Source organism: Choloepus didactylus, chromosome 1 (genome assembly GCF_015220235.1).
Source record: "Choloepus didactylus isolate mChoDid1 chromosome 1, mChoDid1.pri, whole genome shotgun sequence".
Classification (NCBI taxonomy): Eukaryota; Metazoa; Chordata; class Mammalia; order Pilosa; family Megalonychidae; genus Choloepus; species Choloepus didactylus.
The window spans coordinates 105567935-105580720 of NC_051307.1; the positions used below are offsets into that span (position 1 = coordinate 105567935).

The window sequence follows — 12786 nt, forward strand, 5'->3', positions numbered from 1 at the left end:
CTGACTCAAGGACTCCGTGCCCGAGGATGCCTGTCTCTCACCCGGCGATCACGGCCCCGATGAGGTACAGCAGCAACAGGCAGAAGGTTCCCAGATTCTGCGGGGCCATAGTTCTTCCGTCCGTGCCCGGGTCTCACGCACTCTTCAGAGTCTCCTCCGTGGCCACGTCAGCTAGCCAGCCCACCGGGCCCTGCGAGGCCACCTCACGCCGGGGGTCTAGTACGCGGTCCGCAGCGACAGCTAGATTGCCCCCTCCTCTGCTGGTCCACTTCCCGGGAGTCCCAAGTCCCAGTGAGAGAAGCCCCCAGCAGGTGAGAGCCAATCAGTGCTCGGGACATCACACGCTGCCGGCGCCTCAGAACCAATCAGGGCGGTACACTTCACCTCCGAGGCGGCGCGGGCGGCCAGTTACGTTTCAGAATTGCAGCAGCAGCTCCCGACCAATTAGAAAAGTAAGCGTCAGAGTGCCGCGCCGTCGCAGGAAGCCGCTCAGCCCTGGCTCCAGCTAGTTGTAAAAAATTACATAAAGGGAGCGGTGGGGGCCAAAGGAGGACACCGGAGGCCCACGAAGTTCCTCACGCCCAGCTCCTCGGATTCTCCACCAATCACGAGGCGCCTCCTCCAGCACCGACCAATTGCGGGAGGAAAGCTTTATCTAGTTACATGTATCGGAATTTCATTCATATTGAGCTTCGTGCTGGATGCGGGGGCGGGAGGATGAAGGCAAAATGGGCGGGACAATTACTCCGCGGCAACGGTACATCATCTCCTAGCTTAACAGATCTTACTTTAAGTTCTCCAAACAATCCCGTGAGAAAATTGTCCCCGATTTACAGAGAAGAGGCTATGGTGCCTAAGGTGACCATCTTGGGTGGAGGCAGACAGACTTAGGTTCCGATTGAGACTCCCACCACTTCTTAGCGGCGAGATGAGCCTAAGCTGCTTTATTAACAAAACTGGGACAAAGCCCCTCCTGGAAGTGTAACTGAGAAGCTAGGATTTAAGGACTGATTCTGATTACTGAATCATTATATAGATATTCCTTTTTACTTTCTGGTACATCAGAGTAGACAGAGGGTATTTCCTGAACTGTAATCCAGCTGCCTTGATCTCTGATGATTGTGTAGTCTTTATCTTGTGCCCTTGTGACTGTAAAAACCTTGTGAATAACCTTCACTTGTACTCCTTTATCCAGTTTTTCGACTTTAAAGTCTTATGATCATTGAAGACAGCCCCTAATGCTTATTAATGAAGAGTCTTGGGTCAGCCCAGAACTAACCCACCCAAGTCCAAAGTTACCTTGATAACTGAAGCTGGATGTAACCAAAATGGGCCCACCTGACATGTACAATAGCTTAGACTTTAACCTACAAATCACCTCATTACAATACTAAAAATCACACTCATCATCATATTAAGGCCTCTATTTTTATGTATATGTTCTGTGACTAAGCATGTAATCAATCTGCATGTGCTCAATAATTAAATCACTTCTAATTATATAATCTGGGGCCATTGTACTCATTATCCTAAAACCTGCCCATCTTTTGATGCTATAAAACTATCAGAATTGCTGCAGTTTGTGGAGACAGATTTTGGACTAATAGGCCGTCTGTTCTGCTTTGCACCTAGCAGTAAACTCTGAAACCCCAGTGTCTCAGGAATTGGTCATTTGAGCACATTGGGCAAAAAAGAATACACTGCCTTGGTCTGGTAACAGAAGTGTTGTGAATTTTTAACATTAGGAAATCTGTAAATTGTCTAGCACAACATCAGGCATATAGTAAGCATGCAATGAATAACAACTATTATTACATTTATGAACAGAACTATTTGATTCTTCCCAATATTCTTCACCACCTAGTTTTGATCATTTCAGTAAATGCATTTTTTTGAGGACAAAACTCTAGGTGTCTTCCTTGATTCCTTTCATGCATGAGCTATCCAAATTTTTACCTCTAAACTGCTGTCCATTGCCCTACATACCCACTACTTCTCTGGGCCAAGTGAACATCATCTCTCACCTGAGAGAGACTCCTAACTGTTGTCCCTGCCTTCACTGTTAATATCCTACCATCCATTGTTCATTCCTGCACCCCCACCCCCAACCATGACTTAAAATAAAAAAATCAGATTATGTGGCTCCCCTGCTTAAAAGCCCCAAATGGCTTTTCACTACACTTAGAATAAAATCCCAACTCTTCCTACCCTAGCTTATGAAACCTTACATGATCTGTACTCTCACCTGGGATACTTCCAACAAACCTGGCTTCTTTTCTCTTTTTGAAAACACCAAACTCATTCCTGCCTTAGGGTCTTTACACTAGCTCTTCCTTCTACCTGAAACACTCTCTCCTCAGATCTTAACACGGATGACTCTTTTCTTAACTCACATATCAGTTTAAATGTCACCACTCAGAGAGGACTTCCCTGACCAATCAATCAAAATTAGTGTATACTGAATCCCTTATTCTCACACCACCCTATTCTATTGTTTCCATCCCTGACCCTCACATCCCCACACTTACATGACAGTTCCATGAAATCATGAATCAGGTCTGTTATGTTCACAGTTATATACACCTTAGAACAGGGCAGGTGCTCAAATACCTTTTGGGTAAATGAATGGTTGCTTTGACTGTGATTTTCATATGGTAGTTTCTTCTGGCCTCAGCTCAAATGTTGGCTCTATAAAGTGGCCTTCTTGGACTCCCTCCTCCCAATCTTCATAGCATTACTACCTGAAATTATTCTATTTCCTTAATATGTGTTGTATATTCTTCCTATTAAAAATATACTCCAAGAAGGTAGGTATCTTGTCTGTTTTGTTCACTATTGTAACCCTCATGCTCAGCATTGTGTCAGGCACACAGTGGTGCTCGATGAATAATTATTGCTCTTGGCAGAAAACTAAGACATAAATAGGTGAAGAAATTTGCGCAAGGTCAATAAGCTAGTAAATTGTGCAGCCTTACTAATCCAGGTCTGTCTGAATTCAAAGTCCCTGCTCTTTGCATCTACTCTTAGTGGGATTAAGAAGAAAACAAGGTTACTGCTTTCAGGAAGATGTCTCTTATGGGAAAGAAGCCAAGTAAATTAGGATCTGAATTGCACCTTTTTGTTTTATATACCTTTGTATCTCCCACACCTAGAGAGACCACAAACGAACAAAGAAAGCAGGAAATGGAGAGAAATTATGAAAAGGTTTAGAGGAAGGACTGATATCTTCTGCTAGATGGAATAAAAAAAAATCCTCATGAAAGCGGTAACATGCTAAGAAAGCTAACAGAGTTAAGGAGATAATGCAAGGGACTTTCGTTTCAGACTGGGTTTGAACCTTGGCTCCTCTCTCATTGTGTGCCCTTAGGGGTGTGTTACTTTAACCTCTCTACGCCTCAGTTTCTTCATCAGTAAAACAAATGTATTTTACTTAAAGGACTCTTGGGAAGACGGAAAAAAAAAAAAAAAAAGCAGGTATAGGTGCTTTACACAATGCCCAGCCTATAACAAGTGCTCTATAAATGCAAACTGCCATTATGATTATTATTACTTATCAAAGCGTGCTGATCTTACCAGCAGCTATTGACAGACCACGGTTCTGTGGAGCAATAGAAGTCTTCCTACTCTTCTGGGTTGAAAGGCAGGACACTAGACAGTGGCCGAGTCTGGCCCCTGCTGGAAGACTCCAGGACTCCAAGTTTCTCTCAGTGGCATAACCAAGGGGCGCTCTAGCAACGCCGCCGGGTCTCGGTGGTGCAAGACCTCGCGCTTGCGCTGTGGGCTCGGAGGCGCGCGGAGAGGTGGGGTGGCGCGGTTCTTGTTCTCTCAGGTAAAAATGCGCGGGGGTCGGTGGCTGGCAGGCTGGGACTGAGAGGGAGAGGGATGTGTCTGTCGAGTTTCAGGCTGGGAATGGGGAGGCTGCCTTCGCGCTTGCCAGGCCACGGGTACGCTGAGAACCCTTTCAGTTGGGGCTTCTCTATTCCTGTAGCCCAGACTTCCCAGTCCGGGTTCTTGGGCGTCCCCCGCCGCGTCTTACTCGGGGCTATGTTCCAGACGGTGTTGAAAGCCCCAGGGGGCCGCCGTGGGCCTCACGCCGACCTCTCCGCCTGAAAAACCTTAACGCCAGAGTATCCCTGGGGAGCTTTGGAAGAGGGAAAGGCCCCAGGTTATATTTGCTTATGAATTTAGCCCTCTCGAGTTCCGGAGTTACGAGAGACCTTAGAGAGTACACCTCTACGATTTGGCTTTTGATTGCAAACTTCAGAGACCTCAGAGAGCCGCCTGTTTCCATTTGAGGGCGAACTGAGAGCTTCCTCAAGTAATCATCTCCAGTTTTATTCAGAATGACGTTAAGCCTTTCCCATTTAGGGAAGCAGTTGTCATTTACTCTCCACGCCCTTCTTTTTGGTTCACAATCCCATGTTCCTTCATCTGGTCCTTATTTGGTCTCTTGGCTAAGACTCTTTATTATGGTGGCCTTCACCTGGATCCACTTCCGTTTGTTAGAGGTTCTCCCAAACTGAGTTCCACAAAATGTAGTATGTCCATACCCTCATGTTTCTCGTCACTCCACCTTTCCCTAGTCCTAAGCAACCTCTTACCTACTTTCTGTTTCTATAGGTTTCCCTGTACTGGACATTTCATACAATATGTGGTGTTTTGTGACTGGCTTTTTTATTTAGCATAATGTATTCAAGGTTCATCTATGTAGTAACGTGCATCATTACTTCATTCCTTTTTATGACAGAATAATATATCATTGTATGGATATATCACATTTTCTTTTTCCATTCTGGACCTTGGGGTTGTTTCCACTTTTTGGTGATTGTGAATAATGCTGCTACGAACATTTGTAGTAAGTTTTTGCATGGACAATTATTTTTTGAACAATTTCCAAAAAACTCACAGTTATGTAAGAAAGGTGTTTTTAAAGATGGTGTCACATAATGCTCAGGAGTATTCAGTGAAGAATGTGGTCAAGTGATTGTGTAAGATTTGGGAAAATCATTTTGGAAAGCAATGGGAATACACATCAGAAGCTTCAGAAATATCAATATTCATCTGCTAAATCCCCATCTGAAAATTTTCTTTGGGAAATCATTTATACTGCAGAAACAGCTATGCAGAAAGATGGTAAATAGCATTATTTATAATAGTGAAAACAATTAAACTTGTTATGGACATTTTTAATATACACAAAAGTATACCCATCACCCAGCTTCAACAGTGATCACTATTTTGCCTGTTTTTGGGAAAAACTTTAAACCTGTCAAATGTCTAAAATTAGCTGAATGGTTGAATAAACTGGGGTCCATTTATTTAGAATGCTATGAAATTATTAAAATAATCTTGGATTTTTATATGGTATTATCACAACAATGAAAATTCAGAAACAAGCTAAATAACATTCACTATGTAGAGAGAGACAGGAAGGAAGTAACAACAAAATATTGCCTGGTTGTGCTTTGGTGGTACGATTGTGGATGATTTTCCTCTTTCTATTTGAGGTATTTTATAAATATTCCATAAAAATCATATATTGTTATACAGAGAAACAGCAAACAAAGCAAAATCTAAAACAGTAGTACCCAAACTAAGCACAATAGAGTATGCCAAAGTGACTTCACTGTTACAGAAAGTAAGAGTGCTTTAACTTCCCTTGATCTATCTTTGCAGTCTAGGTTTACATAAGTATTCTTGTCTGCCATCTCATGTTATTGGTTCATATATGATCAACTAACAACTCCAAATATTTAACCAACCACCCCCATGTGTAAAAGTGATTTAACTCTGAAATTTTGTTCCCCTTATTTTTACCAGTGTTCCCCCTCAGGTTGGAGCAAGGTTTCCTGTTATAGGTTGCTCTTTTTCCCACTCTTTTTTTTTCTCCCTGTCTTAATAGCAAAGTTCCAACTCATACTTCATGCATTTGCACACTCTTCCTTAAATAGCCAATAAAAGTAGCAATACAAATAAGATAATTTTGTTTTATTGCAAAATTTTTCTTGTTCAAGTAAATTGTAATGAAATCTGATCAAAAATCTGTTCTGCTCCTCACTAATGAACTAGTGCTACTTTTCAAACTTGGTGGAGTACATTTAAAAACAATTAAGGGAGGTGTCACCTTGTAAGGCATTTATAAATGTGCTTTGTCATTTCAAATCAGTTTGTGAAGAAACTTTGTTTCCTAGGTATGCAAAGAAGCCTCTTTACACAGATGTCCTTTGAGGTAGCATGGATCAGTCCGGAGTTCTCCTTTGGGTGAAAGCAGAACCATTTATAGTGGGTGCCTTACAGGTGCCTCCTCCGTCTAAGTTCAGCCTTCACTATCTCAGGAAGATATCCACCTATGTGCGAACCCGGGCCACAGAGGGTGCTTTCCCACGGCTCTACTGGTCCACATGGAGGCACATTGCATGTGGGAAACTGCAGTTGGCTAAGGATCTGGCATGGCTTTACTTTGAAATTTTTGATAATCTTGTGGAAAGGACACCGGAAGAGCGCTTGGAATGGTCTGAGATTATGTCCAACTGCATGTCTGAGGATGAAGTTGAAAAGCAGAGAAATCAGGTATGGATTTTGTTTGTGTGTGTAATTATTTGGGAAATAATTTATCTTTGATCTTTGTACTAGCTGGATAGTTTGTTATTTTAGGTTATAACCATTGAATACCAAGAGACAATTTGAGTTTTGGTAGTTCTAGTTTGGCAGTATTTAATGTATTTAATGAATTGTTTCTTACTCTCCCATCCTTACCTTATCCTAAAGCAATACTGTTACAGGAACCCTCTAACTGAAAGAGGGGAATAGTTCCATTGATTGGAAAAATATTTTGCGGTGTGTGACTCCTTATGAACCACTGATATAGTTAGGGCACAAAACTTTTAAATGAACATCTGCTACATGCTGGGATTCAAAGATGATTAGGACAGCATCTCTGCTCTCAGAGAGGTAGGCTGATGTGTAAAAAAGTGCTACTTAATGTGATTTTTACAGTAATAAAAGTATGCATAAAATACAGAAGCAAAATAGAGAAGGGACTGATTAATTCTGGTGATAAGGAATATATGTCACAGAGGACATCTATTAATTAGGATAGACTAATTATAATAATGAGCCTTTTGGCAGCTTAGCACAAGAAGAGTATTTCTCATTCATGTAATAGTTCAACGTGTGTGCCTGATTTGATGAGTCTCTGGGCTGCTGTAGTTCAAGCAATGACTCAGGGACTAAGGTTCCCTCTCTCTTTTGGAACTACTATTACGTGAGTCAGCTTTGCTGCCATTTTTAAAAAAGCAAACAAACAAACAAAAACCCTGAAATTTCAGTGATTTACAGTAACAAAGGTTTGTTTCTTGCTCATTTTACGTGCAGGCAGCCCTTTAGTGATGGCTCTAGTCCAGGCTTGGCTCTCTGTGTCTTCTCATTGGGAATCCAGGCTGAAGAAACTCATGATGCCTTTTAAATCTTCTGCTCAGATGCAGCTCTTTTCATTCTGTTAGCTAAAACTTTGTCAGGTGGCTAAGCTTAGAGCCAATGAGATGAGTAGATAAACTCCCCTCATAGGAGGAGGCAAGTCCCATAGCCATGGGTAAGACTATAAGTATCTTGGAGAATGGGAAAGTGAACAATTGTAAATAATAGTACAATCTATTTCAGGCATCACTACTAGGCCTCAGAGCCCTTTTCTTCCATTTCTTTTGGGAGAGTTTGATGGGCCAGGCCTGAAAATGGTGTATATAAATCCACTGCATTCCATTGACAGTTAAACCATATCTGACTTCAAGGAAGGCTGGGAAATCTGTTCTAATTGTATGACCAGGAAGAAGAGAAAAGGTGTTTAGTTAGCATGTAGCCAGTCTCTGTCACATGAGGTAAAATATAAACAAACCTTTGGAAATTGAAAAGTTTGGTGAGTATACTGGTTTGAAACAGTTATGTACCCCAGGAAAGGCTATGTTCTTTTAATCCAGTCCTGTGGATGTGGACTTATTGTGTGTGAGGGTTTTTGATTAGGTTGTTTCCATGAAGGTGTGACCCCCGCCTATTCAGGGTAGGTCTTAATTAGATCACTGGAGTCCTTAAGAAAGCTGAGAGCCATCACAGACCCAGATGCTTGGAGATGCTGGGAGATGAAGACAGAAGGACGTTTGGAGATGTTAAGCTAAGAGACAAAATCCAGAGTTTGCACTGGAGAAGCTAAGAGAGGACTCCTAGATGCTTAGAGAGAGCTGCCCCAGGAGAACCAAGCAGAGAGCTGAGAGAAGCTGAGAGAGACAGAAACCCAGAGACATTTTGGAGAAAGCCATTTTGAAATGCAAGGCAGAAGCAAAGGACCAGCAGACGCCAGCCACGTGCCTTCCCAGCTGACAAACATGTTCCAGAGGCCATCAGCCTTTCCTCATTGAAGGGATCCTCTTGTTGATGCCTTAATTTATACATTTTGACAGTTTTTAGAACTGTAAATTTGTAGCCTAATATATCCCCTTTATAAAAGCCAGTCCATTTCTGGTATTTTGCATAACGGCAACTTTAGCAAACCAGAACAGTAAGCAACCAAGAAGGGAAGGTCAGTGAAACATTTATTGAGTGCCTACTATATGCTAGGTTCAGTAATTGGGTGCTGTAGATACAGAGATGACTAAAATTTTAGAAGTTCCAAATTTTTTTAGTGTTTACTATGTGCCAGAGTCTGGTAGTTGCCAGGATGTAAAAATGGAAAAAAAACTGTAAGGGATCTTATAGTTTTATGGGTAGGGAGGCATATGAAGAAATAATGATAATTTAACAAGTAATTGTTAAAATGGATGTATATCTGTTTTAATTTGCTAAAACTGATGAAATGCAGTATACCAGAAATGAATTGGCTTTTACAGTGGGGATTTATTAACTTACAAGTTCACAGTTCTGAGGCTATGAATATGTCCAAATCAAGGCATCAACAGGCAATGCTTTCTCCCTGAAGACCAGCTACCAGCAATCTTCAAGGCACATGGTGACATCTCTCTCTTCTCTCCTGGGTTTCGTTGCTGCCTGCTTCTGGCTTTAATGGCTTCCTCTCTGTTTCTGTGGTTTCTTTCTGTTTTCTGTGTGTCCTTCTCTCTCAGCTTCTCTGTGCTTTTTTCTGAATTTCATCTCTTATGTAGGGCTCGAGTAAGAGGATTAAGATCCACCTGGGGCATGCTTCAACTGAAATAACCTAATCAAAAGTCCCGCCCACAAAAGATCTACACCCACAGGAATGGATTAGCTTTAAGAACATGATCTTTTCTGGGGCCCATAAAACCTCCAAACCATCACAATGTACAAAATCAGGAAAGTAAGAGAGAATAAGGTATTTTTATAGTCTAAAAATAATTGGATGTTTATTGGGGCAGGAGAGGGGATGGGAGGAGTAGGACATGAGGATAAAAACATAGGAGGGATCAAATCCTGATATTGAATGCCATGTTAAGTTTGGGCTTTATTTTATAGTTAGGTTTCCAATATGGTTTTAAGAGTTATTCATCAAGACAAAAGTATAAGTACATTTGCATTTTAGATAGAGTACTCTGGTATCTGTCTGGAGATGGACTGTCGGGGTTGGGAGGGGGCAGAGTAAAGATAAGATAGGAGCAATAAATTAAGCTAAAGATTCTTGTCTATGTGGTCTTATTGTCAAGCCATCAGGTCTGTGGAATATATTCAGGAGATATGTAAGAGATTAAATCAATCCTAGATAATCTGGGATTTGTGATTTATTGATTGTAGGAAGATGAGCAAGATGAGTTGTGAGGATGAGTTCCAGCCTGTCTTAAGTGATGGGAATAATAATTATGCCACCAGTCCAGATAAGGGAATAATCCAAAGGTTAGGTTTTGTAGGAGCCAAGAAAATAGTGAGTTTAATTTGAACAGGCTAAATCAGAGATTTTAGTAGAACATAAAGGTTATAATGAACTGTAAACATTTTTAGAGTGCCACTGTATAGTTTTGCCTTAGAAATGGCTGCTGTTAATGTTGTTTTCTCAGAATTAAGGCAAAGAAACCTAGTAGAATTTGGAGGACGGGGATGGAGCTACTATTAACTCTAGATGGTGCTAGAGTTTTTGTGACATACCAAATGGTTGAATCTTTGGAAGATAAACTACTCTGATACTTGTTACTAACTTGGCATTTCCTGTATTAAGTAAGATATTATCAAGTTTGAAATGTATTTTTAAATTACCTCATAAAATAACTGGCAGTATTTCACATTTTGAACTTTTCTCCTTTTAGGATTGCTCCTTTGTTCCTTTAAAATTAAACCACTACACTTAATTTTTTATAGACTGGGTATAGGCAGTGTGATTGCACCTGTAAACTAGCCATATGTTTTGGCAGTAATATGCTTTTTTTTTTGTTCAAGGATAGGTGATTTATTGGTTTTTAAAGTTTCGATAGTAGAATGGACAATTATTAACATATATAATGGGGCAAAAACTATTTTGTACATGGATTTTTTTCTTTCCTTTTGCTTATTTCCTTAAATTATCAGATTGCTATCCTCGGAGACGTGTCCAGTTTCATTTATACCTTACTAGAAATGAGCTTTAACAAATTTTAAAAAGCAGTTTCGTAGTGGAAGTACATTGCTACAAGCAATTTGTTTTTTTTTGCAATTGCATATTATTTCATTTTCGTGAACTTCATGATTAGTTTTGTTTCTTTTCTTTTTTATCTTTGCCTGGCAACATTCCTCCTAGCCCTGTCTATGCTAGCAATGCTGCCAGGATGTAATAAGAATTTCCAATTTATTTTGTTAATAAATTCTTAGTTGTAATTTGTTTCCCAGCAGTGACAGTCATTGATTCTGTAATCTTGATAGAAAGTTCACTTTTGGTCAGCCACTTTGCCAACCTTTAGCAAAACAGCTGAGGCCCTTGAAGGCCACTGGTTTAGAAAAGGGTGAATGCTAGTAATGAGAGAATCCTGGTATGCTAAGAGAGGACAGTGAGCGAAGTGTGGTATGTTTAAGAGCCCAGAGGAAGGGGGTCAGGAAGGGATCCTTAGGGAACGCAATGACTTGATTAAGGCTCTGTGATGGGTCCAGGGTGACAGTAATATGCTTTTGATAACTGAATGACTTGGTACCAATTTATAACCATTACTGTAAAAACAATCCCAGCTATTATTTCAGGACTGAAATTCAGTAGCATACTCTTCAAAGAACATATCTGAGGTAAATTTCAGTTTTAAAAAATTAGGATTCTACAGACTGCACTATTGATGCTATTTGGTACTTTGGCAGCAAGAAGGTTAATTAACATTGCATTTACTTTTTGAGGATGCCGGTTAGGAGAAGCATGGTTCTGCCATATAACAAGCATGAATTTGAGATGCTAACACTGGCTTCCAAACAGATCCAAAGACTAATGCTGGCTAGCTACAAAGAAATCATCTGGGGAGCTTGTTAAATATTAGCAGATTCAGAGGATTTCCACTTCCAGGAAGATGCAGTAGATGTATTTTTCCCTGTTCTTCCCAAGAAGTACAACTAAAATCCCTGGACATTATTATATCAGAGAAACAGAAGACACTGAAAGGTGGAAGGAATAATGGAGACTGACTGGGAACCTCAGGACACAAGAGATGATACAGTCAGTGATGAGTTTCCTGAGTCTTCTTTTTGCCTAATATATCCCAGACTTGGAGCTGAAAAAGCCAGCAACCTGGAAATGCCAACATGCACAAACAAAAAAACACCCCGCCCCCCCAAAAGCCTGCTCTCTTTAGCCAAAGGATCAGGAAAGGGGCAGCCTAGCAGGACAGAAGCAATTAGAAGATAATTGCTCTGCTCTAGCCAAACACCACAGAAAAAACTGTAGGTGGGTCCTCAGCCAAAGCTGACTGAAGAGTCTAGGCTTCCTCCCTAATGAGGCTGTAAATGAGATACCGCAACACCTTCACCGGGCTGGTATCAGAGAAGAACAAATAGGGAGCTGGGACTTGTATCCCCAGAGGCCAATAACAAGCCCCTTCCCCACTCTTTTCACCATCAGTGAAGATGATGTATGGAGCCAGGACTCCCATCCCTGCCCAGCAGTAATAAGGATCCTTTCCCCATCTCCGCAGGTGTCAAAAAGGCCAAGTGTGGGGAACCGGTACTTCTACTTCCACTTGTCAGTGATGAGATTGTGCCCCCACCCCCATCCTTCCCTGCAGAGAAGTGTCAGAGAAGGACTGTCAAAATACAAGGTTTAAATAAATCCAAATGGTTTACTTGTCATACCAAGAACCAAGAAGATCTCAGACTAAATGAAAAAAGACAATCAACTGAAATGACAGAGATATTAAAATTATCTGACAAAGATTTAAAGCAAACGTGATGAAAAAGCCTCAACAACTAGGAATATACTCTAAATAAATGAAAAACTAGAAAGCATCAACAAAGAAATATTCTCAGCAAAGAAATGGAAGATCTAAACAACTAAGTGGAAATTTTAGAACTGAAAAACAGTAACCAATACAATAACTTGTACACTGAAAACTATATAATACTGATGTAAGAAATCAAAGACGATATGAATAAATGGAGAGATATACTGTGTTTATGGATTAGAAGAGTCAAGATAGTAAAGATGTCAATTCTTTCCAAATTGACATACAGGTTTAATGCAATTCCTATCAGAATCCAAGCAATCTTTTTATGTAAATAGACAAGACTATTCTAAAATTTATATGGAAAGGTAGAGGAACTAGAAAGATAAAAAACCATTTTGGAAAAGAGAAAAAAGTGGGAGGGGTAAGTCAACCTGACTTCAAGACT

At 40.6% G+C, this 12786-nt stretch overlaps 2 protein-coding genes across 2 annotated transcripts in view; one reads left to right on the forward strand and one right to left on the reverse strand.

Annotated features, from left to right (window-relative positions):
- DNAJB11 (DnaJ heat shock protein family (Hsp40) member B11) overlaps positions 1 to 310 on the reverse strand; it is a 37342-nt gene extending 37032 nt beyond the window's left edge. Inside the window, exon 1 of the mRNA XM_037838811.1 lies at positions 42 to 310. Coding sequence (XP_037694739.1) covers positions 42 to 109 — 68 coding nt within the window. The 5' untranslated portion in view covers positions 110 to 310. The remainder of the gene's footprint in view (positions 1 to 41) is intronic.
- A 3466-nt stretch (positions 311 to 3776) lies between these two features.
- TBCCD1 (TBCC domain containing 1) overlaps positions 3777 to 12786 on the forward strand; it is a 37368-nt gene continuing 28358 nt past the window's right edge. Inside the window, exons 1-2 of the mRNA XM_037838800.1 lie at positions 3777 to 3829; positions 6192 to 6570. Coding sequence (XP_037694728.1) covers positions 6235 to 6570 — 336 coding nt within the window. The 5' untranslated portion in view covers positions 3777 to 3829; positions 6192 to 6234. The remainder of the gene's footprint in view (positions 3830 to 6191; positions 6571 to 12786) is intronic.